The 26,076-nt window shown below is 51.3% G+C and overlaps 1 protein-coding gene across 1 annotated transcript; it reads right to left on the bottom strand.

Moving 5' to 3' along the window:
* Positions 1-1,993: 1,993 nt before the first annotated feature.
* Positions 1,994-23,937, bottom strand: SLC13A5 (solute carrier family 13 member 5). Its single transcript, XM_053367167.1, has 12 exons — positions 23,790-23,937; positions 18,547-18,675; positions 17,875-18,011; positions 16,883-17,106; positions 13,663-13,831; positions 12,429-12,551; positions 11,187-11,399; positions 10,267-10,388; positions 9,722-9,840; positions 6,665-6,826; positions 5,884-6,021; positions 1,994-4,256 (listed from the first exon to the last, which is right to left on the bottom strand). Exons 1-12 carry the CDS (start codon positions 23,895-23,897, stop codon positions 4,131-4,133), a joined length of 1,770 nt encoding a protein of 589 aa, XP_053223142.1. The 5' UTR covers positions 23,898-23,937; the 3' UTR covers positions 1,994-4,130.
* Positions 23,938-26,076: the final 2,139 nt, after the last annotated feature.

Genomic DNA, 26,076 nt, shown 5'->3' on the forward strand with positions numbered 1-26,076 from the left:
GAAACAGATAAATTTGTTCAGTCCTGGAGTTCATCTCCATCACTGCTTGGGATGCCCTTTGCATGCTTTCAGGGTCCTTTCCCCCTTCCGTAGAGGGATATTGGGAATATCTGGTGCTGATGACACAGGTGGGGAAAGCTGGAAGTGGGGGAGCAGCAGTGAAGACCCACATTTTTGACTCAAGAGAGCAGCCTCAGCTGGCAGAGCCTGGCCCACTTCTTACGTTCAGCAACAAATACTTAAAGTCCTTCCCTGGCATGGAAGGGCCTGGAGCCCCCTGGCTGCCTCTGCCCATCCCAGGAGAAAGAGGCTTTGCAAGCCCCCCTGCTTAAATGAACTCATAAAGTATATTGTTCCACACCACCCCATTCTCCAAACAGTGAGAGATTCCAGGGGTTCCAGGCTCATACCCAGCTTTGGTTTCCTTGGAAGGAAGGTCAGCAGAGACTGTGGTGTATCTGGGATATATGGCTTTATTTACATATATATACAACCTGAGCATAAGATGAACTTTGGGTCCATTACAGAACAAGCAGGTCTGTGTGTACCCAGCTTCCAGCCTGACTCCAGTTCATCTCACCCACATTACTCTGGTTCTTGTTTGCCTACCTAGCAGCCAGGTGAGGCGGGTGGAGGAAAGGTCCACTCATTAGCCTGGAGGGCACCAACACAGTGGTAGCTCTTGCAACCCAGCTCAGTCTTTGGGCATACAGATGAGGACACTTAAGTTGCCAAATAAGGTCACTCGCTGTCTTACTAATAAACTTGTGTGACTAGTTCAACAACAGCATCCTTTACTAGATTGCAACCATCATTGGGCACAGGACCCCCAAGTATTGGAAGAGACTCAGGGCATCATCCAGATGAACCCCTCCCAAAACCTACAACAATATACAGTGGGGAAGATCAACGCACCCAAGGTTTGCAATCCAAACAGAAGCAGAGAACTCAGGGCAGGAGGCTTCATTTTGAGGTTTCATAGCAACACAAACAGAGCTTCTTCTCTCTCCCTCTTCCCCTCTCTCTGTAGCCTCCTAGTTCATCATTTTGGCAGCTTCTCACCACTCCAGCACTAAGGATGGAGGACTGGACTTAATTGTCCTGCTCTCAATCCCTCTTTGGCAGCGACCGAAACAGTGAGCGCTAAGTTCCTTTGAGTTAGTTTGGTTAATTGAGGGCTTATGCACCCTTAGCTTTCCTCCACTATTTCCAGGCATGGACCCCACGCTTTAAAACTCCATGTCTGAGCACCCTTTTTCCACTCCAGAGCTTTCCCTGTGAAAACCCACTCTTTAAAGCTCAGTCAGAGCAATTGGGAATAGCTCAGTTGGTTAGAGTGCGGTGCTGATAACGCCAAGGTTGCAGGTTCGATCCCCATATGGGACAACTTCATATTCCTGCCTTGCAGGGAATTGGAGTAGATGATTTTCAGGGCCTCTTCCAACTCTACAATTCTCTGATTCTGTGAAATGGGAAAGCTGGATTGACATTTGCTCCGATTGAGCACTAAAGAGTGGGTTTTGGCGAGGAAAGCTCTGGGGCAAAAAATAAAACAGAGCTTTTAAACATGGACCTGCGCTTGGAAAGAGCAGAGCAAAAGCTAAGAATCCAAGAAAAGACACAGATCAAGTGCCAGATCGAATTACAGTTCTTCCACAATACTGGAACTCAAACCTCACTGCCCACTGAAACATCTTTTGGGATGGCCATCTTCTGAGAGCCAGTGTGGTGTAGTGGTTAGAGTGTCCGACTAGGACCTGGGAGACAAGGGTTCAAATCCCCAATAGTAAATAAAATAAATTCTGCAGTTCCAACAAGAAGCAGACAGATAAGCACCCCCACCCCGGAGAGGTAACACCATGAACAATAACAATACAAATAATATTTAGTCTTTATCAAGCATCTCAAACACTAGACACCATACAAGAGTCATGTCAGAAAACCCCCGCCCTGCAGGCTCAAGCAAAAGTCCCACCCCTCATTTTCACAGGGAGTAAGGAGATGTAAGGAAGGAAGATATGGATCCATGACAATGTCACATAGGCCCCTGCAGACTCCCTGCCAGATGCCCTTTGCCCTCGGTCCTCAATGGCCCCAGTCCCTCTCCTCCTGATCATCCCCATTGAGACTGCAAACTCTCTAGAGCAAGATTCAGTCACTTGGTGCTTAGTGTAGTAGTAGGAGCCAGTGTGGTATAGTGGTTAAGAGTGGTGGACTTGTAATCTGGTGAACGGGGTTCGCGTCTCCGCTCCTCCATATGCAGCTGCTGGGTGACCTTGGGCCAGTCACACTTCTCTGAAGTCTCTCAGCCCCACTCACCTCACAGAGTGTTTGTTGGGGGGGAGGAAGGGAAAGGAGAATGTTAGCCGCTTTGAGACTCCTTTGGGTAGTGATAAAGCGGGATATCAAATCCAAACTCTTCTTCTTCTCCTCCTACTACAGTATAGCATCACCAGGCCTGAGGGGGAACCCATTTGTGACCTCTTCAGATGTTGTTTGCAGGGCAACACACACACACACACACACACACCCCTCATCCCCTGCCCTGACTGCTGGCTGCTGAGGCTGATGGGAGTTGGGAGCCAGACAACGGTATCTGGAGGAGCACAGAGGTCATTTCTGATTTATGAGTGTTTGTTTATTTGAGCTCAAGGTGGCAACACAGATTTTCCCCGCCCTGTTTTATCCTCACAACAACCCTGCAAGGAAGGTTGGGCTGAGAGGCAGAGGTTGGCCCAAGGTCAGCTGAATGGGGGATTTGAACCCTGCTCTCTCCTAGGTCTTAGTCCGACCCCCTAACTACTGTATGCACCACAGGCTCTCTTGCATTCCAAGGCATCGGGGTGAATTAACAAGCAGTTTATTTAAAATTTACAAAACACAAGTGGTGCTTTATTAATATTTTAAGGCAATTAAATAACAACATTAAATATATTAGGGCTACCTGTATTAGAATCTGGCTGTTCTGCCTTTCCTCCCACCCCACCCCTCTTCCCTGCCCACGTCCAGCCCAGTGGCCACTCCACCTTCCTGGCTTAGAGCCTGCAAAGGGGTCATTTCCGCAAGGCATTCTAAGGCAAGAGGGCCAACTTGAATAAAATATGGGTGGGGAGGAGGTAAGCCCTGCCCTGCGTAATCGATCACATGGCATGGTGAACACACACCATTTGAATAGCAATGCCCATCAACTTTGGGGGTCCCGGCCCCCTTAGATATTTTATTGGGGGAGGGCGAAGAGACCTCAGCCCCTAGGAGTTGTCTCCTATGTTTCAAGGTCCCATCTGGGCAAGCTCTGGGCCTTTGGCACAGCATCGGCCTTGCATGCAGAAGGTTCTAGCTTCAAACTCCTGCAGCCTCTCCAAGTAAGGATGAGAGAGATCCTTGCCTAGAACCCTGGTGAGCCGCTGCTGCCAACCAGTGTCGACAATACTGAGCTAGATGGGCCAATGGTTTGGCTCTGTGTAAGGCAGCTTCCTATGTGCTTTGTGTCCACCTGAGTGGGGCCTCCTGCCCAGCTGGACTCTGGGTCAAGTACTTGTTCCATGTCTCTTTCTTTGTTCAATGGTTAACCTGCAGGCCCCAGGCAGGCAGGAGGAAGGGAGGGAGGAAGGAGGCAGATCCTGGTTCCCATGGCCTGTGGGAGTCCCTAGGCTCTCCCTCAGCGGCTGTGAGTCTTGCCAGGCCTCTGACCTCCCCACTCCCTCAGTCAAAGGAGAATGTTTTACTTGCAACTCCTGCGTTGAAGGGGGTTGGGCTAAATGACCTTTGGGGATCCCTTCCGACTCCACAATTCTATGATTCTATGAAAAGTAGCAGCAGCAGCAGCAACTTCTTCCTTGTCCTATTTTACGGTCCTTTTCTTCTCTTAAAAATAAATGACCCGTATTCCATTCGGACGGCTGGTCCCAGGAGAAGACGCCCCTCCTGCGGGGGTCCCTCGTCCTCCTCAGGGTCCCTTCAGGAAGCAGCAGAGGCAGCAGTTGAGGCAGGTTTCAAACAGTCTCTAGCCTCAACCCAAAACACACCCATGGACTCCAAAGGGCCAGCGCTGGAGGGAAAGTTCCAGGGCCCAGGCGGCTGAGGAGGCAAGGAAGCCCACGTGCCAAGGTCCTCTTTGGCTGACCCGGCCCTCACTTCCCGGTGGCATTGGCCCACGAAGGGAAGGTGTCCAAGTGGAACATGGCGCGGCCCCAGCTGTTTATGGCCAGGGTGATGCAGAAGACACCGATGACGTTCATTACGATGCCCGTCTTGGCCTGGGAGGAAGAGGAGAGAAGGAGGAGGCAGGTGTCTCATGGGTCAAGTTCAGGCAGTAGAAGACTTTTGTGGGAGGGAGGCAAGGAGGAGACGCTGCCATCAGAGCATGACCTGTCCTGGTCAGGAGGGAACCACCCCTTGCCCAGAGAGATCTCCTTGTCCAGGAACACAGTGTGCAAACTGTGTGCTCTCCCCCCTTCACGTGGCCCGGATGTTTTGAAGAACTCGGTGAACAGTTAGGAAAGAGGCCCCTAAGAGCATAAGATGAGCCCGCTGGGTGAGGCCAATGGCCCTTCTGGTTCCAGAAGCATTGACGCCTCTGACCGTGGAGGCAGAACGTAGCCATCATGGTTGGTAACCATCAAGAGCCCTCTCCACTTACATGAACCTGCCCAATCCTTTTACCAAACCGTCCAATATGGTGGCCATCGCTGCTTCATTGAACTCGTTCCCTCAAGAGGCAGCGATGGCCACCAGATTGGATGGTTTGGAAAGAGCCTTCTGGATCAGGCCAGTGGCCCACCTAGGCCAGCATCTTGTTCTCACAGTGGTCAACCAGATGCCCATAGGAAGTCCACAAGTAGGACCTGAGGACAAGAGCTGTCTTCCCTCCTGCAGTTTCCGGCAACTGGTATTCAGAAGCTTTGAGCAAAACCATCATGGTTCATACCCTTTAGAGCAGAGTGTCCCAAACTTGGGTCTCCAGCTGTTGTTGGACTACAAATCCCCATCATACCTAGCTAGCAGGACCAGTGGTCAGGGTGATGGGTATTGTAGTCCCAAAACAGCTGGAGGGCCAAGTTTGGGAAACATCTGCCGATTAATATCAGTCAGTGCACTGAGTTGTGTCATCTTGGTCAGGCCCACTGGGATTCCTCCATGCCGGCCGCAAGCCAGCCAAGGCCTTCTTGCCTGCTCAGCCTTAAGCTAAGCCCTACAGCAGCTGTTTTAAGATTCGTCACAATCGACAGGAGACATTAGCATCCCCTTAAAGCAGCGTTCCCCAACCCAGATGTTTTGGGCTACAGTTCCCATCAACCCCAGTGGGCGAGTATTATCTATTCTAATATAGTGTGCTGGCTGCAAGGGCTGATGGGAGTTGTAGTCCAAAACATATAGAGAAGTGGTTTCCTAAACTTTTTTGGGGGACACACATCACCCACTTGGTTCCATAAACACCTCCCCAGTGCCCCCCTACCCTACAGAAACCATTATTCAGAATAATGGTTTGTGTGACCCACTAAGGAAGATAATAAATTCAAAACAGTAGCAATCAGTTGTACAAATGCCCTAGATATTTCCTTTGCTTGCACACACACGCACACACACACACACACACACACAGAAAAATGGGAGATCTGAGCCAATCAGGCAGGCAGCCAAGAGGACCGCAGGGGGTTGGACTAGATCCCTTCTTTGGAGGTCCCTTCTAACTCTACAATTCCATGATTTCTTCAAAATCAAATGAAAACTTCCCCTCCAGGGAATCCCCCCTCACCCAGGGGAGTGGTACCTCCCACTTTGGGAACCACTGATCTAGAGGTTTGGCTTCTTAGCAGCACCCACAGAGAGCAGCCTATGGGGAGGCTGGGGGAGGCCTGAGCAACAGCAAAGCTGCCCCCTTACCATGTCTGAGACGCGGAGGTGTCCGTAGGAGAATACGATGGCATTGGGAGGGGTGGCCACGGGTAGCATGAAGGCAAACGAGGCGCTGAGGGTGCAGGGAATCATGATGTAGAGGGGGTTGACCTCGATGGACTGCGACTGGAGAGAAAGAGATCAGAGAATCACAGGGCTGGAAAGGACCCCAGTGTCATCTCGTCAAACTGCCTGCAATGCAGGAGTCACAACTAAATCACCCCTGACAGGTGGTCCTCCAACCTCAGCTTGAAAACCTCCCAAGAGGGAAAGCCCACCAACTCCTGAGAGAGTCCTTTCCACCGTCAAACAGCTCTTCACATCAGAAAGTCATTCCTAGAGTTTAGTCGGAATCTCCTTTCTGGTCATTTGAATCCGTTGGATTGGGTCCTCCCCTCTGGAGCAGCAGAAAACAAGTCTGGTCTCCATCCTCCAGGTGGTATTTGAAGATGGCTCTCCTATCTCCTCTTTTCCAGGCTTTCTAAACAAATTTGCCAGACATACAACTGCATGATTGTGGGGCAGAGACCTGTCGCCTGATACTTGGCATGGATACTTGAGATAGTTACAGTCCTAATCTAGGTGATAGTCCTCGAAATTTATTCAGCTGGGCCTAAATGTGAACCTTGTTGGAACCCTGGCTGGCCACTAGTGTGCGGGAGTCCGGAAGCCTCCATTCCGCCTTGGTATCCCTTGTTTTAATCCTTACAAGCTGGGTTGAGGGTTGTCAACGAGAAATAAAAATCAGTAAGGAGGAAAGCTCCCTTACCAAGGAGGCGAAGACTGGCAGGAAGAGGGTTGCGGTGGCCACGTTGCTGGTGCATTCGGTGAAGATGGCGATGACCAGGGAGAGGATGATGGCGATGGCCCAGGGGGGGACGCTGTGCAGAGGGGTCATCTGGTCACCCAGCCATTTGGAAAGCCCTGAAGCCTGGAGTTGTGGGGCAAGAGCAGAGAAAGAGAATATTGTCCGGTGCTGAAGTCAAGCGTTGGTCAGCGATCAAAGCAAAACATGGTGTCAGTGAAGTGAACTCTGTAGTCAAGAAACCAAAACAGATCCCAATAGCTCTTCCCAGTAGGTCCTCTCCAGCAAGGCAGTTGTGAGAGCTGAAGGCCCCTGCCTCCCACCACCTTCTAAGTCTCCTCCTCTCCCTGACTTCCCAGGTAGTCTTAGACTGCGCCTGTGCACAACCAATCTCTGCTCTGCTCTTTTCATGTCTCTGTGTGTTCTAGGAGACCCGTGGGGAGAGGAGCTGGTCACAGCAGGAGGGGAAGACTCCCTGGCTTCTTCAGCAGCCTGCCTCATCTCTGCCTCTTGGCCTTCCTCCTCCCCAGCCTCCTCTTCTGCCTCTGAGTCCGGACTGCTCTCTGCCACAGCCTCTTCCTGCTCACTAAACTCTGTTGCCTCTTCTGCTTCCAACACCTCCTCCTCCCAGTCTGCTCCCTCTTCTCCCTCTGACACTCATCGGCATCCCAACACCATCTGAGCCTTCTTCCCCTGGGGGTTCCCTTAGGGGTTTCCCAGCTGGTGCCTCCCACCACTCCCCTGTATCCAGCCAGTCCATGACAATATTGGGGGGGACCAACCACCGCTGTGGTCTCTTGACAATCAATTGTATTTGTCCAACCCCTGGGGGTGATGGTGTCCTTAACCCTTTGGGGCCCATGTAGTACTTTGCAAAACCCACAAAATGCTTAAGGCTGCTGCTGGATCAGGCCAGTGGCCCATCTAGCCCAGTATCCCGGTCCCACAGCCCAACCAGATACCAGTTATGGGAAACCAGGAAGCAGGACCCAAGCAGATCAGCACTCTCCAGTTGTTGTTCCACATGATCTGGCATTCAGAGGTAGACTATCCCTGGGCATGGAGGTTCTGCTCTCAGCCCTGCTGAGTTAGGCTAGTGGCCCATCTAGTCCAGCATCCTGTCCTCACAAGGGGGAAACAGGTGCCTTAAAGGGAAGCCCACAATAAAGATTTGAGCACAAGAGCAACACTCTTCTCTCCCACGGCTTCCAGCAACTGGGATTCAAAAGCATTTCCTGTCTTCAGACAGCTCCGGCAATGCACAGAGGAGCCTCATCCCAGGGGAGGGATCCATGCAGGTCTCCTCTTGAGCTAGAGAGCGTCTTACTGAATTGGGGCCCCTCCCCACATTAGAAATGAGGATCCAGTTCCCGATTCCCCCTTCATTTGCAAGGAATCGTACAAAACAAATTGGCACTAACAAATAAAAGTTCCAGGGTGGCAACAGAAAGCAAACTAAAAATGCTTTTGCAGTTCATCAAAACTATCCAGCAATATCAAGTTACAGGAAAACTGGTGCTATTAACAGTAAATCCTTCTAGTTGGTTAATTGGTTCGGCAACTTCCGTGCACATGATGTGTGATGCTAATTATTTCCCCCAAGAGTTAAATGATAACTAATCAGAGGCAGCTACAGGAGAGCTATGAGATTCAGGTGAGGGGCAGATGCCTTATCAATCCCAGCAGGTATATAAGAGGATGATCTGGCCTGCCCAGGCCTCCGGCTGGCCGGTTACTTAGTTCTAAGGATTAGAGCAGGAACCAGCTTAGCAGGGCCAAGTCCTGCACACTGCTGTGGTGCTGCTGCTAAAGAGGCCTCTTTTCCAATGCATGGATGAGGCCGGCAGGTTGGGCAGCGCACAGCACCCTCTTTGTCTGAGCCCGGCAGGGCTTGGCGCAGGCCAAGTTCTTCTGGGGAGGACAAGGGAGGCTTGTTCCGGACGGGCTGCTGAATGGCTGGCGGGGTGGAGGTTTTTTTGCATTTAAACCTATCATTTGGAGTGGTGCTCAATATGACCAGGGAGAGAGTTTGCAGTCATTTCCGAGCGAGTTGAAACTAGGTCAAGTCCTCCCTTCTCCTGGGGACACTAGAATGCAGCTGGCAGTGGCAGGAGGGGGCTCTGGTGCCAAGTGGCATCGTGGAGGGCACATTCCCCCCCATCACCCCAAAGCCAGAAAAACGGCAACATCACGGGAATCGCGTCCAAGAGCCCCGGATGGAACAGGGGGAAGGACAGGCCTGCAACCTGCTGCACCATTCTGTGCCATGGGGCACAGCCTGCCCCACCAGCGCTGTGGTTCGCTTGGCGCAATTGACGGTGGCCTTCGAGCTAGAGAACAGCCAGCCCTGGCATGCTTCTAGTGTTGCCAGGGAGACTGGGGACCGGCTACTGCGGTGGGGCTCAGGCTCAGCTCAGACAGAGGCCCCTCAAATTCCCCACTCCCCATGGCTTAAGCACACAGGAGGAGGCCTCACTACAGCCACCTAAGAGCTGTAGCGGTTAGAGCGTTGGACTAGAACCTGGGAGAGCCCTGGGTTCAAATCCCCTCTGCTCAGCCATGGAGTTCACTGGGTGAGCTGCCCCTTAGCCTAGCCTACCTCACAGGGCTCTTGCGGGGATTAAATGAGGACAGGGAGATAAAGAAATAAATCGTTTGCAAGGATTTCCCAGAAGGATTTCCCTTCCTGCTCAAACTTTTGAAAGGAATACATTTTCCAAAAATGAGAGAGGCCACATGCAAGACTTGCCTGGAGGTTCATAGGCCCTGCTCCCTCCCACAATTCCCGACATTACAGGAAAGGGTAGTGCACTCTGTGTGTGGCTAGAGGCACCCTTTGGCTGCCCCACAGCCTTTATTTATACAGAGAGAGACATATTCAACGACGCTGCCACTGTGGAGGGAGCCACGCGTGAAACGCATGCCTCCAAAGTTGGGTGGCAAAGGTCCAGGTTTGGCAGAGCTCTCTGATGCCCACAACCAGCCAGCCCCCCCCCCCTCCTGCCACCACCAAGGACTTACGTCGCTTCCATTGGCCAGGGCGAAGCCTCCTCCGAGAAGCAGCACGATGCTCCATGGCATCTTATGCTGGACCACCTTCCAGTTCAGCAATGGGGCAGGGAAGAAGGGCTCCTTCATAGCTGTGGAGAGAGTCCAAGAGAAGTTGGGTGTGACGGGGGAGGCAAAGCAGGGGCCAGTGAGGACACCCACCCACCTACCACGCAGTTGGCACCAGCAGGAGGCTGCCAGCAGGCTGGATGCCATGGCAAGGGTCACACAGAGATCAGAATAACTTTATAGGGTAGGAGCTGTTGAATAGGGGAAGAAGGTAGCTGACTGTACTCCATGGGAGGTTTTTAAGCAGAAGTTGAATGGCCACCTGCCAGGGATTCTTCAGCTGGGAGTCCTGCATTGCAGGGGGTTGTACTGGATGACCTTTGGGGGTCCCTTCCAACCCTACAATGCTATGAAATACTGGCAGAACCCAGCACGCCCCTCCTGGTCTGCCTCTTTTGACCAGCCTCCTCGAAGGCCCTGAGGGGGGGGGTGTCTCCGCCTTCCTTTACCTTCCTCCGCCTCTTCTAGGTCGCAGCTGCTATGACTGCAGAAGCCACACCTGGGCCTGGTGGCAGGAAGGATGAACAGGAGAAAGGCCACGAAGATGGCCACAGTGGCATCCGTCACATACCTGGGACACATTTGGGAAGATGAAGAATGAGGAGGAGGTGTTAGTGGCGGCAGTGTCCCATTTCCCTCGCTCTGTCCCAAAAGCAACAGGTCAGCCAGTTGAATGCCTCAAACCTCCAGCCAGCAGCACACACACACACCCCACACACCCCGGAGGGAACATGAGCTCCCAGGAGAGAGATGAACACCCTCCTTGCTGCATCCCTCTCTGGGTTTCTCCCAGGAGTCCTTTCAAAAAGGATATTGCAGAATTGGAAAAGGGCAACCCAAAGGATCAAGGGGATGGAGCAACTCCCTTATGAAGAACAGTTGGGACTTTTTAGTTTAGAGATAAAGCGAGTAAGAGGCAACATGATAGCAGTTTGTGAAATTATGCATGGCACAGAAAAAGGTTCTGATGGAACCTCCAGGTGCAGGTGCAGCCTATCTCAATCCCTAGGCTTTCAGGGGTCCCTGGCCACTGTGAGGACAGGAAGCCAGACTAAATGGACCATTGGCCTAATCCAACAGGGCTCTTCTTGGGTTCCTCCAAGGTGCTCAGATTCTCCCATTTAATCTCCCAAATTTCCTGCACAAGCAAGATTTCTTCCAGGCTGCTCCCAGAGTCTCCCAGCCAAGCAGGGATTCGAACCTGGAACAGGCTGGCACAAGGAGGAGGAGACTCTTCGCTGCAAGCAATCCTGAGTGCCCTAAGCCTGGTGCTATCGGGGAAACCCCCCCCCCCAAATACAAAACACCACACAGATAGCATCACTGGTCTGCAAAATGGCTAGCAAGAGGAAGAACAAAGCCCACTCACTCCTTGTCCTTGTTGAAGAGGGTGGTGGCCCAACCGGGGATGAATCCAGGGTCCCTGGTGAACCAGAGGAGGATGAGGAGGGTAAAGGCCAGCAGCACATTGAACTCTGCAAAGGAGATGGGCCCCAGTTTCCGGTGCTCCTCTTTCAGCACCCGCAAGGCGGCCTGCTCCTTTTCGGTCCTCTGGGTCCCACAGCCCCAGGTCTTCCGGAAGCTGGAGAGAAAGAGCAGGGCGGTCAAGGCAGGGGGCCAAGTAGACTGCCAGGTAACCACTCTAGCAGGCTGACCTTTCGGGTCGCAACCTGGGGGATTCAGCAAGGAGGGAGAGAGGGGAAGAGAGGGTCCCACAACTGGGCACCTGGCGCAGCTTGGGAACTTGGCACATTTGTGTTTGTTGTCTGTGGCGGGCTGGCTGTGAGCTCAACAGGATACCCAAAGGGAGAGAAGGATCTGAACGCAGAAACACCAGGAAAGGGCATACACAAGAGGTGCTGGAGGCTCCAGGAGAGAGGCAAGCTGGGCTGGCGCAAGTCGTGGCCAGAGCAAAGCCGCAGGTGGCGTGGCAGAGCAGCCACGATCAGGGAAATGTGCTTGTTTCTCCAAGGAGCTCTAGGCGGCTTACATGGCTCTTCCCTGCCGCTCTCACGGCACCCTTGCAAGGTAGGTTAAACTGAGAGACAGTGACTGGCCCACAGTGAGCTTCATGGCCAAGTTGGGGAGGGGGATTTGAACCCTAGTCTCTCCCACCTTAGTTGGCCCTCTAACCTCTACACCACTACTGGCCCTTCAGAGAGGCGCAATGGGGAAAGCGCATTGATGGGAGTGTGTTTTTATGTTTACGCAATGAGGCCCCTTTAGGGTGAAAAGCAGCTGAAGGCTTTTAGCCACTATGGCTAATAGCCTTCAATTTCCCTCTCCTCCATGAATTTACGAGTTGCAGGAAACCAACAGTGGGGAGAGGATTCATGTGCTCAGGTTCTTTCTGCCAGTTTCCCATTGGGGCATCTGGTTGGCCACAGGATGCTGGACAAGATGGGTCATAGGCCTGATCCGGCAGGGCTCTTCTGATGGTCTTCTGTTTGCTGGATTCCCAGCAAGGCCCAGAAGCAGCCAGCCAGGCCAGAGGTCAGGGACAAGGAGTCCAGGAAGATCTGGATGGCTGAGGGCTGCCACAGGTGCCCCAGCCCCGGACAAAGCAGGGCCACCTTATCCACCAGCCCACCCAAAGGTGCAGAGTCCTTACTTGAACCCCATGAAGGAGACCTGGAGCCAGAACCAGGCAAGCGTCAGCATCAGGAGCATGTTCGGGAAGGCAAAGCCAAACCAGGAGGCAAAGTTCAAGATGTCGCCGTTCTCAGGGAACAACCTGGGAGGAGGAGGAGGAAATGGTTGAAAAGCCTAGAATCACAGAATAGTAGAAGTGTAGAGCTGAAGGGGTTCCCCTAAGGGCCATCTAGTCTGACCCCCTGCCCAGCAAGGCAGGAATCACAACTAAAGGATGCCTGACAGATCCAACCTCTCTTTCAAAACTTCCATTGAAGGAGAGGCCACTAGCTTCCAAGGAGCCTGATCCAGTTGTTATCCTCAGAAAGTTCTTGCTAATTTTGAGTCGGAATCTCATTTTTTGTCAATTGAATTTGTTGTTTTGGATCCTCCCCTCTGGAGCAGCAGAAAACAAGCCTGCTCCATCTGTGTGGCTCTGAATGGTAGAACATGAAACTCTGGATCCTAGGGTCATTGGTTCGAGCCCCACGTTGGGTGAAATATTCCTGCATTGCAGCGGGTTGGACTAGAAGACTCTTAGGCCCCTTCCAACTATGATTCAAAGAACTCTATGAATCCAAGTGGCAGCCCTTCAGATATCTGAAGACGGCTCTCATATCCCCGCTCAGTCTCCTCTTCTCCAGGATAAACAATTCCAGCTCCCTCAACCTTTCCTTGTAAGGTTTAGTTTCCAGACCCTGGATCATTCTGGCTGCCCTCCCTACACACCTTCCAGCTTGCCAATATCCTTCTTAGGACTCAGCTACACCAGCAAAGAAAAAGTGTTATATACGTTATAACACCGTGTCACTAGATGGCGCTGCGGAGCCCCGCCTTTTGCCAACACAATTTCCCATTGTGCAGTTTACAACGCGTTTCCCTAAAATGATTTCTTGATGTGTCTAGATCCAGCCTTTAACCTGGACACAAAAATCCCGGTGGTGTCTGACCAAGGAAGAATAGACCGATAGGAGAGCAATGTGGAGGTCATCAGGAACAGGGTGGGGGAAGGCTGTTCCAGGAGAACCCCAGCTTGGATTGTTTAGGAGTAACACAACAAGTGACCAAGAGGGCTGAACGAAACACAGGCCCCCTTTCAGCCCAATGACCCCAAGAAGAAAAAAACCCCACGCCACACCGTTTTGGTTTCAATAAAAGAGCCACACAGCAGAGTCCAGCCTGTGTGTCATGTTGTGGGTGCGGCAGAAACTTACTGGTTCATCTGACCTTTGAGGACCAGGTTTGGCCCCGTCCCGGTCAGGGTTGCTGTCCCTCCGATGCTGGCAGCATAGCAGACACAGAGGGTCATCCCTTTGTTGATCCTCTTCTTGGTCTCCCTCTCACACTTCTTGGAGCTGTCTGGCAAGTGCCCGTTGCCCGCAACTAATAATAATAATAATAATAATAATAATAATAATAATAATAATAATAATAATAATAATTTATACCCTGCCCTCACCAGCCAAGACCGGGCTCAGGGCGGCTAACACCAGATATAAAAACAATTGATTGAAATACAACTTAAAAAACAAGATTAAAATACAACATTAAAATGCAGCCTCACTGGAAGGAGACAAAGTTGATTTGGCCTTTGATTGCAATGCAACACCAGGTGGGTGGGAGAAAGAGACCAGAGTGAGCCCTCAAGGTGCAAGTGGTGCGCTGTGCGCTGTACTGGCTCAGGAGAGACCCACCTGGTTCAGCATAAGAACATGTTCTTATGCATCAGACCCAAGGAGGCCCATCTAGTCCAGCAACCTGTTCTCACAAAGGCCAACCAGTTGCCCCTATTGGGATTCAAGCCCTCCCTTTTCCTGTGGCTTTCAGCAATTGGCATTCACAAGCATTGCTGTCTCCAACTGCAGAGGCAGAGCACAGCCACTAGGGCTTTTAACAGCCTCCAGACAGCAGCTAACCAGCTGCCCAGCTGCCTCTGGAAGAGAAAACTACAGAGAGTTACTGTTAATTGTGTGGTTCACATTAGGGGCATTAAAAAATAAAAAAAATCCTTGGGGCTGATTATTTTTACACTTGCAGGGGAAGGTTTAACCCTTCCCTTCCCCAGCCATGAACCTGATGAAAATCAAGATACAGAGGCAGTAAAGTCTGCTACTGTAAGGGTCCCTGCTGGCACTCTGAGAAGCTTTTTCCTATCTCCGATTGCTGCATGGGAGGACCTGACTCTCTTATTGAGATTGTGGCTGGGGAAGAAAGGGCTAAGCCTCTCCTTGCAATGTGGAGCAGCACTTGTGGAGTGTTGGACTAGGAGGACCTGGGAGGACAGAGTTCGAATCCTTACTCAGCCACACAAAGCTCACGGGGTGACTTTGTGGGGCTAGTCTCTGCCTCTCAGCCTAATCTACCCCAGAGGGCAAAATGAGGAGAGGGAGAGCTGTGTATTTCTCGGAAGACGTCTGGCATATGCATTTTATTATTTATTTATTTCATAAAACGTATACTACACCGCTTGATTGCAGTTGGTTGTTGTTTTTTAAGCCTCAAAGCAGTTTACAAAAATGATAAAAACAATAAAAATTATCAGCAAGATAACCATTCAAAGCTTTCAAAAACCACAGGCTTAAAACAGATTAAAACTTGCATTGGCTTTCTAAAATTTATTAAAACTGATATCAGTAGTATTCTTTAAAGCAGCTCCTCCAATGCCAAGGATTGCATTTTTAAAAAATAATAATCTCCTGACATGGGTGCAGAATGTGGAGTTAGATCCCTGGTCATGAGGAGGGATGTGAACATGGAAGTCTACGCCTTTTACCTGCCAGCAGTATCTGGTATTGACACGAAGGGCCCTTTCAGCTGTCATGGCTAACAGATTTGTCTACTCTTTTTTTAAATAATAAAAAAACCAGATGAAAACTAGTAGCTGCCCCCATGCATTACAAGACTGCGAGCTGTTTCACATACAGGTAGCCTCTCCTTCCATCCCTGGCCTCTCCAGGTAGCTCCCACTTGCCCTCTTTATAGAGTGCTCATCCTGATTTCTTTGCAGAGAGATTAGACAATGTTGGCTGCCGAGTTGAGCCTTCTCTCCAATTTGTTTACGGAGGAGATGGTTGCATCAAAGCAAACTTTCCGGGCCATTTTCCCATACCTTCTCTTATTGCAGGACAAACCTCCTTCTTCAGGGGACGTAGGTTTGTGGCACAAGAGCTGCCAATCAGTTGGAATTGCACAACCTGCAATTTGCCAGTTATTATGGGATTGAATTCCAGCGGGAAATGGGGGCAGTTCAGAAGTGCCTGTCGTTTTTAGAATTCATGAGAATGCTTTTAACCATGCTTAGAACTCGCAGACATGGCTTTTGCTCTTTTTAGAATTGTCGGGCTGTAGGCAGTGTCTGCCCTACTCAGCAGACCCACTGAAACTGATAGACATGGCTAAATAATGCTAATTTCAGATGCATGCGGGAGAGGGCTATCAATGGCAATTAGCAGCTGTCTGGAGGCTGCTATGAGCCATAGTGACTGTGCTCTGGCATCCACAGTTGGAGGCAGCAATGCTTCTGAATACCAGCTGCTGGAAATGGCGGGAGGGGGGAAGTGCTCTTGTGCTCAGGTCCTGCTTGCAGGTTTTTCATAATGGACATCTGGTTCCCCCCTGTGAGAACAGGATGCTGGACAAGATGGGCCACTGGTCTGATCCAGCAGGATCTTCTGATCTTCATACTTTCAAGAGGTCTGCTCTTTTGAGTTGGAGTCAGTTCTGGATTTCAATTCAGTTTAGTCTTCTGCACTCCTCTGATGTCCTTAGACCATCTGACGGTTAATAAACATGTGAAATAAATGATTTTTAAAAATCTAATGCTGAGAATTCCACATGAGTGTCAGGGGCTGGACTGAGGAGGAATGGTGGGGACAGTCCCCCCCCTTTTCCTATACCTTTCTGAAAAGAGGAGGACAGTGTAGATTTAGAACAGTGGTTTGCAGAAGGTCATATAGTTCAGAGGCTGCAGAGGGAAGGAGCTGGGAAATATTGGAGGGGGGGCAGCAGGAAGAAGAAGCACCAGGGAAGAGACAGCTAACAGACTCAGTGTCTCCTGAAAGCATTCCTGACCCACCATCTCCCAGAACAAGGCATGCCTTGAGAGTAATAGAACAGAAAACTCAGAGGCAGAAAGCACAGATCAGCCAGCGCAGGGAATAGAAAACGTAGAATAGGAGGGACTGAGCGGGTGGGACTTGACTTGGAGCAACTCCATTAACTAAGAGAGACAGCGTTCCTTCGCCTTTCTCTGTGAATATTGAATAAACTACATGGTAAGAACTCTTCTTGTTTTTCCGCTTCTTGGCATCCCACCGTGAGAGGGATAGGATTCCGTGAAGCCTTGACAATGAGGTTGAGAAATTTTATTTATTTTTTAACCATCGCTCCCCGCCCCCACCGCCCCACGATTCCTTGCAGCCGTCGCCCACTTACCCTGCACTGTGGAGACCCCCAAGGCAGCCACCTTCCCTTCCAGTTCACCCTTGGGGTTGCTGTGCTGCCCAGCAGCTGCAGACTCCATGACGGCCAGATCCTGCTCAGAGCTGTTCATCTGGTCCAGGACCGCCTGGACTATGGGAACCATCATGGCGGTGGTGGCCGTGTTGCTGATCCACATGGAAAGGAAGGCTGTGACCCCCATGAAGCCCAACATCAGCCTGCAAGGAGGACAGAGGCAGGCGGGGAGGAGAGAGGGAAGCTGGCCAGGTGGTCGCTTGGGGTGTCCGAGGATCGGCCCCAGGTGACCAAGCAGAGGACCTTTAAATACCTTGACTCCCACCCACTCACCAAAAACAACACAGACATCTGAGGTTGGGTGGATAGGTTGGGAAAAATCATGCAGGTTTCACCCCAGAGCCAGGAAAGGGCAACCTGGCTGCGGCAGGGGTTTTGTGCTGGATAGGCCCCCCTGTAGAGCTCAGCTGAAGCTGCCCCCCACCCGCAAAGGTGGGTCTACAAATCTGGCAGCACACATGACAAGCCTATGCCATGCTTAGAAAGCCAATGCAATTTTTACATCCGTTTTTAGTCTATTGTTATTTTAACTTCTCAAAAGCCTGAAACTATTGCTGTTATTTTTTCCTTAATTTTAATTTAATTGCTTTGACTTTTATGCAAATCACTTTGATGTTTCTTTAAAAAAAAAAGCTATCAAGAGTTGTATAAATTTTGTGAAACGGATAAATAATAAATGGGAGGGTGTGCCTCTTGGGACAATGTACTGGTCCGCATGCCCAAGCAGCAGCTGTGAAAGGAGGCCCTCTGAGCATGTGACAAGTGTTACATGTAAGCCTCCGGCTCTGACCCAGTATAACCCCCCCCCCAGACACACACACACACACACACACACACTGCATTAGAAGCTCAGCCATCTCCCCACCTGGTTTCCCTTGGGATGTTGGGGTGGTTAGACAGGAGTCACTTACAGGGCTGGTTTCACCCCGACAATCAGCAGCACCCTCAGGGCAATCCGTTTGTGCAGGTTCCAGTGTTCCACAGCGACGGCCACGATCAGTCCCCCCACAAAGAGCATGTTGGTGTCTTTCAGGTACTGCATGCACACCTGGGAAGTGAGCAGGGAAATGAAGGAGGCATAACTCTTGGTCACTTTTGGCCACCGTTGTCACAGATGGTGCAGCTTCATGGTGGCTGGCTTGGCTGCCTTCCCCGATTCCCTGCCTCTCTGGGGAGGGCTCCCTCCCCCCTCTCCCAACACCCACCCTCAGTACTCTGGCATCAGGGCTTCTTTGAGGTCTGGAATGCCTATAGTCCTTGCAGTCACCTCTGGGCATGCACAGAGTACATTTCCCTTCCCAGGATGGCCCCTGCTTGCACGGTGGCTCAGCTTGTATTTTTCAGGGCCCAATCCAGTCCGCAGCCTCCCTCTTGGTTCTTCTGCCCCATTCAAGTGCTAACCTGGCTGTATATATAGGTCTAATTCTGCTCCTGCCCTTCCTCCCTGTTGTCCTCTGACTTCCTGAGCTCAGTTGTTGGATTTTGCTCAGTCTCAAAAAAGGTTCTGGGTTCCAGGCAGTAGAAGAGGAAGAATTAGAACTTTCCTTGCAGGGCGCCTCTCCTCTGCTGCCCTTGAGATTTACCTTTTTGGACTCCAGGATGCCAAACATCGGGAACAGGATGACAGGCAGGAGGGCTGTGACTGCCAAAGGGATCACCTCTGTGCACCAGTACACAGCCATGAGGATGATCACATAGCCACACCTGGCCTCCTGCAAGGAGGGAAAAGAGAGAGGGAGGGAGGGAGAGTTCCATCAGGCCCAGTGATCACAGACTCACAGAACTGTAGAATTGTATGGTTAGGAGAGACTCAAAGCATCCTCTGTTCCATCTTCCTCTAATGCAGGACACAAGCAGGAATGCCTCAGGGCCCAGGAACCCTCCTTGCCCGAATGGCTGGACCAGAGGCTCAGCTTCCTCAGCTTCCACTGGGATGGGTTGAACTGGTGCACCCCACATTTTGGGAACTGGACATGCATTCCAGTTTTCCAGATTTGCCAGGAAGAGGCTTGACGGATGAAATCACTGGTCTTCGTAAACCTTTGTCTGTGTGTTCCCTTGGTTCGCTGCCAGCCCTGCTCTCCAAATAACTGCCTGCCCAGAGCTATTGTGGTACTGAACACATTGTGGGATTCTTTTTTTCAAAAGGCCCAAGACACTGAGACCTGAGGTTTGTAGGAACATTGATCCAGCTAGCTCAGCATTGCCCACACTGACTGGCAGCAGCTGCTCTCCAGAGGTTCTGGCAAGGAGTTTCTCTCCATCCCACCTGAAGATGCCATCTGATTTTATCCAGATGCCTGGATCGAGGACGGCTGACCTCCCCACTCCTCCTTACTCTCACTCGACCCGGACTCAGACCTCTGCTTATCTGCTGATTGCCTAGCAGTGCTCTGACTGCCTTCCAACTCTTCCTCTCCATGAGAGCTAATAGAGTCTTCTTTAGCAAGGGGGTGGGGTCAAACTGCCCTTTCTCAATTCTGACAGTCAGTTCTCATCTCATCTACAGAGCCAGTCCCTCATTCACTTAATTCACTCTCTGAGTCTAACTCATCCCCTGTGCTCTGGGAGCCCACGTTGCTGACATCCAGGGGAGAAGATCCTGTGCCACACACAACATTCTGCCTTCTGACATTTGGTTGCTGTTCCCTGCTCCCTGCTTCCTAGAATCTGCCTCCTGAGGCCACTGCCTCACTCTGCCCAATGGCAGCGCCGGCTCTGGCCTGATTCAGAAATCAGTGCAAAAGACAGCAGGCTCCTTGCAGATTCAGGAGGTGTGGGAGAACCTGCCATTTCAGCTCATTTTCCACTTCTTCAGTTCTCCAGAATGCCACATCAGTTTGCAAATTTCATTTTTTTAAAGTCCTACTTAAAATTTGTCAGCATTAAGTGTTATTATATCAAAATATACACATACATCTTTGCACACATTCTTTGGCTGGAGAACTGCTACATTGCAAAATTCAGAGGTGCACATTTTGAAAGAGGGTTCTGTGTTTCAGTTTGCGAACTGTTTCAGAAAACTGGAATGAGGTGAGGCTGCCTTTAGGTGCACACTGAATTCAATTTGCACAGGCAGAAAAGGAGTTGAGTGGATTGGCTGGTGGGAAGGAGGGGGAAAGAGACCCACACTCATTCAGTGACTCCAAGAGCAAGGATAGGGGTGTCACTAGAACCAAAAAGTCCCCCGCATAAAAATTTACAACTACCACAATGCAGGAGAGTTAATCACTCCTCTGACAGTCCGTAATTGGAATGAATCTCCACCAAACCACAATTACGGCAACCACAAGCCAGACTCTCTGGATTAATGTTGCGTAAACAGGCCAGATCAAACTGCTAATGAGAGGCTGAAATGGCCTAGAATTTGTCAAGTCCATTTTCCTGTGGGAAGACATTTAATGTCTTGTCAACAGGGGATCTTTGGGGCAAACACCTCATTGCCTCTCCATTTGATTGTGCCCAAAATGACTGTTTGCCAGAACACAGGGCAACCAACAGACCTGCTCACCCACAAGACGCCTCTTAAAAAAGAAAAGAAGAAGCGGTGGGTGGGTGGGTGTCAAATTTCACATTGGTCCGATAACTAATAATAATAATAATAATAATAATAATAATAATAATAATAATAATTTATTTATACCCCGCCCATCTGGCTGGGTTTCCCCAGGCACTCTGGGTGGCTTCCAACAAAACACTAAAATAACAATAACCTATTAAACATTAAAAGTATCCCTAAACAGGGCTGCCTTCAGATGTCTTCTAAACGTTTGGTAGTTGTTGTCCTCTTTGATATCTGGTGGGAGGGCGTTCCACAGGATGGATGCCACTACCGAGAAGGCCCTCTGCCTGGTTCCCTGTAACTTGGCTTCAGCCACCCTCCACATTTAGACTGATTTTATATTGCCGTTAACAGACATGGCTTCCCTCAAAGAATCCTGGGAACTGTAGTTTGCTAAGAGTGAAGGGAATTCTTAGATGATGCCCATGCACCTCCCAGAAGCACATCAAAAGTGCCTGGCTGCAGAATGAGGCCAGGGGGGCCCATCTTGTTCAGCCTCCTGTTCTCACAGTGACCCAGCCAGGTGCCCCAATGGGAAGCCCTCAAGCAGAATTCGAACACAAGAGCACTCTCCCCTCCTGTAGTTTCCAGAAGCCGGTATTCAGAAGCATCGCTGCCTCCAACTGTGGAGGCACAGCATGGCCATCATGGCTAGTAGCCATCAATAGCCCTCTCCTCCATAATTTTTTCTAATCCTCTTTAGGGCCATCCAGGCTGGTAGCCATCACTGCCTCCTGTGGGCAGGAGTTCCATAATTTAACTCTGCACTGCATGAAGAAGGGCTTCCTTTTATCTGAAAGTTGGGAGGGAGAGTGTCAAGGGGTCCAGAACGACTGCAAATGTCCCGCCATGGAGTGAAGCGAGCATGACAAGACAGCAATATTTTAGCACACCTTTAAAGAAACAGAAAAGCCAGACATGTGCAGTACAGATAGGAAGACCAAGGAAGCTTGTATGTTCTAAGCACCTCTCTGGCTCAGTCTGGACATATATATTTTTAAAACACACAGTGAAAATGCTTTTTTAAAAAACATTTTAAAAATAGATATTGAATTTGCCATTAGCTCACCATCGCATCTAGTGTCACATTTGTATAATGCATGTAAAATGTTATATTTGCAGCTGTATAGCTGAGTCATATGTGTGTGTGTGTGTGTGTGTGTGTGTGTGTGTAGTAACCCACACTGCCAGAGCATCCCTGAAGCCTCTAAGCAAGGAGAGCCCATTACCTTCCCAAGCAGTCTTGGAGTAGGTGTTGAGCAGCTTAGACAGTCAGGAGGTCCTTCCTAATGTTTCTGGCCACTTTAACCCTTTGGTGCCTGGGTCCTGCCCTCTCCTGCCTCCCAGGCCTGCCATCACGACCTAATATGGGCAAAGGGGAAATGTCCAAATGTCCAGGGTGCCCTCCCACGCACTCGCTCTGCCTGAAGAAGCGCCTGGTGCCCTCGGCATCCTGGGTCAGCTTGCATCCTTCCACCCAGCACCAGCCAATGCCCTCCTGACCCGCTTGGAGTAAATCATTTCTTTAAAGTTCAAGAATACAACCAGGCTTAGAAATTAACTGCAGCTGCAGTCTAGAAGAAACGAAAGGAGGGACACCTTCTCGGCTTGCGCAGATAAATAGAATATTGGAATCGTGAAAGCACTGGGGGAACTGCTGGCGACACAGTACGAAAGCTGCATCTGTCAATGGGATGGACGAGATTTAGGAGAGTTGCCTGTGCAGACATTGTTGGTCGGTTCAGGCTGCCCAACGCCCCACAGGACCCAAGGAGCGTTGTGGGGAAGGCAGGCAGAATCTGCTCCCCTCTGGGCACACAGCTTGCCGCCCTCCTGGGCAGCTCTTGAAGCGCGTGCCGGATGCATCTGTGTAACTCTTTCCTTAGAATTGGAGAGTTGGAAGGGATCCCAAGGGTCATCTGGCCCACCCTCTGCAATGCAGGAATCTCAACTAAAGAATCCCTGACAGATGGCCATCTGAGCTCTGCTGAAAAACCACCAATGCGGGCGGAGCTGGGGCTCAGCGTGGGCGGCCCCCTCTCAAGGTGCCGATCTGGAGCTGGGACTGGCGCTCCTCCTTCCAGTTGACAGGGCTCCGTTCAGGGCTGGTGCTGAGATTTCCCCTTTCAAAACCACACCGAAAATATTTTTCTTTCTCCACAACCCCATCCCCGCTTGCTACTGAGCATTAGAGTAAGGTTACCAGATTTTTTTCTTCAATGAATCCAGGGACACTTTTAAACTTCAGTAGAAATGACAGGATTTTGTCTGGGGACTGATTTGTAAATCCGGGGACTGTCCCCAGGAAACGGGGACATCTGGTAACCTTACATTAGAGCCAGAAACAGATTTGAATCGGGTCTGCGCTCGGATAGGAACATGTCCCCAGAAATGAACCGAATGTCTCTCTGCTTATATGCAGAGTGCTTGTCCCTCAGCACAGAAATTGCTTAGGGCTACCATGGGGTCATGAGGAGTCGGACACGACTAAACGACTAAACAACAAACGTCCTGTTTGCCAAGTGCCTCCGGGAAGCCCACAAACCGAGCCCCCCAAAAAACTCTGGTGTGCCTAGCATTTACAGGTATACGCTGCCTAGACATGGAGGTTCCATTGGGTTTGTCTGAATCCTTTTTGCTCCTATAGGTGGCGGTGATGGTGACTGCCAGCTCCCTCTTCAGGCACCCAGTCCCCCTCCCCTCCCTCTCTCGCATGTTCTTGCGGCGGGGGCTTCTCTTGAGGAGGTTTCCCCCTCCCTCCCGAGTCTTCAATACCCTCAAAGAGGCGGAGGGGTTGGACACGCTGGGAGGGAGAGGCTCAGGTCTTCCCTCCGCTGTCGGAGGTAGGATGCTAAGGGAGCCCTAGTGGGGAAGGGGCGCTGCTGGTAGTCGGCAGAAGAGGCCCCCTGAGGGACCCCCAGGACGCCCCCGAGGAAAGAGACGGGAAGGGCGATTGCAAAAAGGACACCCCCGCGGCCTCTGGAGAGGCTCCGTTTGGACCTGGCACGGCTTGGCTTCTCCCGCCGAGGCGACGCTTATGCCTGGCCACGGCAGTAGCAGCAGAGAAGCGCCAGCCCGGGCCGGAGGCAGCGCCAGGCCAAAAGCTGGTCCTGGGCGGTAGACTGCTCCTGCCCAGGGAGGCTCGACGTGCCACCCCAAGAGGAACTGGCGGAAGGGGGGCGCCCCTTCGCTTGGCCAGGAGAGGGACCTCGCTCTGCCCACTAGGCAGGCTGGCTGGCTGGCTGGTCGGCCGGACTGACTGACCTGGGTGGGCACGAGAAGCGGCAGCGGCAGGAGAGCGAGCGGGGCGCCGGCCAGCGTGACCAGGGTCTTGCAGCGGAGCAGAGAGCGGAGCAGCGGCGGCGACGGCATCCCGAGACGCAGAGGCAGAGACAGCGCCGCGCTCGCCTTGCCGGCCGGCCTTTTAAACAACAGCGCCCGCCTGGGACCGAGCCAGCCCCCGCCCCACTCACTCCTCACCCCCCCTTCCCACTCCGGGAACCGGTCTCCTCCTCCGCTGTCGCCTTCGTCGCCTCTCCTGGCCGCAGGACGCCTCTGAGCGCGTGCAGAGTGCCCTGGCCTGGCCGCGCAGGAGTCGCCTGGACCTCTTGTTCCCCTTCCTCGCCAGATCCAGGGAAACAGTTGGAACTGGAAAGTTACATCCAGAGTAAAATTTCCATCGGGCGAGGAAAGTCAAGCGAGGCGGGGGCGGGACACCCCCTGGTGTTTGGGGGCAGCCGCAGGACAGAGAGGCAGATGGCTTGGGGGTCACCTCCGCTTCAGGTTGCACAACCAGTGGCGCGCTCTTGCGCAAAGAAATCGCTTCCTCGAAGGCCGGGATTTTTGCGCTAAAAGTGACGGGAAGCTACGGAGGGCGGGGTGTCACTCTGCCTTTGCTGCGACCTCATCGAAGTTCCCTGGAAAGATACCGGCTCCTCGTCTGGAGGTAGAGCAGCGGTTCCAACCTGAATAAAATATGGGGGGCAGGTAAGCCTTGCCCCGCACATGACGTACTGCACGCACACCATTTGAATGGCAATGCCCATCAACTTTTTTTTGAGGAGGCGCCCCCTCAAATATTTTATTGGGGGGCGAAGGGACCTCAGCCCCTAGGAGTTGGCTCCAATGTTGCAGAGCCAGGGCGTTGGAGTAGACTTCAGGTCCCTTCCAGGCAGCTCTACCCCTTGCCCGCCCACTCCCTTCCTTGGTGTCACTCTCAAGGGCCCCTCCGGACCATAATGCCCCTGTGCCATTGAGCGGTTTTCCCACAAAGTCCTGGCTGCAAATCTCATTTTACCTGAAAGGTGGCTGTAGGTACAAGTCGCTGTCCGCCTTCGCAATAGGAGCGTGATGATCCTTACCTACCTTACAGGAAGATCTCTGAGAGAACGGATATGAAGAGCTCTGAGCTCTTGAAATGGGCTTTTTCAATCTGTCTTTTTTGCCAGGCTTACCCAGACCTATTAAATGGGACCCTGCTGCCCCTGGACTCCTGTTTTTAAGAGTTTTTACAAGAAAGTTTTTTGTAGGGTTTTTTATTTTTAAAAATCTTGAGCAGTTAGGAAATACTTTTAAATCATGAAATCTATGCAGAGACACATTCTCTGTGACTTTGGGAGTCTGCAAAGACAGAGCTCCTATCGATGGGACAGGAGGGGAGCCTTGTGTGCAAGGCAGGCTGATTCAACATTTCAGTCTGAATTGCTCAACCACTTTTTTCATGTACATGTTCCCTTTAAAACCACGAGGACTAGAATCTTACTTTATTTTCAGAGGAAGGGCTGTAGCTCAGTGGCAGAACAGCTGCTTGGCTTGCAGAAGTCCACAGGTTCAATATCCAATGGCATTTCCAGGCAGGGAACCCTGGACAGCTGCTGCTGCCAGTCAGTGTTGACAGCACTAAGTTAGATGAAGCAATGGTCCAACTCAGTAGAAAGCAGTTCCCTGTGTTACTATGGGATGCTTTTTTTTTTCCTTTTTTTTTGTAATTGTAAGCTTGGGCTCCATGATCACTCACTGCAGATGGTGACAGCAGTCACAAAATTAAAAGACGCCCGCTTCTTGGGAGAAAAGCAATGACAAACCTAGACAGCATCCTAAAAAGCAGAGACATCACCTTGTCAACAAAGGTCCATATAGTAAAAGCTATGGTTTTCCCAGTAGCGATGTATGGAAGTGAGAGCTGGACCATAAAGAAGGCTGATCGCCAAAGAATTGATGCTTTTGAATTATGGTGCTGGAGGAGACTCTTGAGAGTCCCATGGACTGCAAGAAGATCAAACCTATCCATTCTGAAGGAAATCAGCCCTGAGTGCTCACTGGAAGGACAGATCGTGAAGCTGAGGCTCCAATACTTTGGCCACCTCACGAGAAGAGAAGACTCCCTGGAAAAGACCTTGATGTTGGGAAAGATGAAGGGCACAAGGAGAAGGGGACGACAGAGGACGAGATGGTTGGACAGTGTTCTCAAGGCTATCAGCATGAGTTTGACCAAACTGCGGGAGGCAGTGAAAGACAGGAGTGCCTAGTGACCTCTGGTCCATGGGGTCAC

Source organism: Podarcis raffonei, chromosome 15 (genome assembly GCF_027172205.1).
Source record: "Podarcis raffonei isolate rPodRaf1 chromosome 15, rPodRaf1.pri, whole genome shotgun sequence".
Lineage (NCBI taxonomy): Eukaryota > Metazoa > Chordata > Lepidosauria > Squamata > Lacertidae > Podarcis > Podarcis raffonei.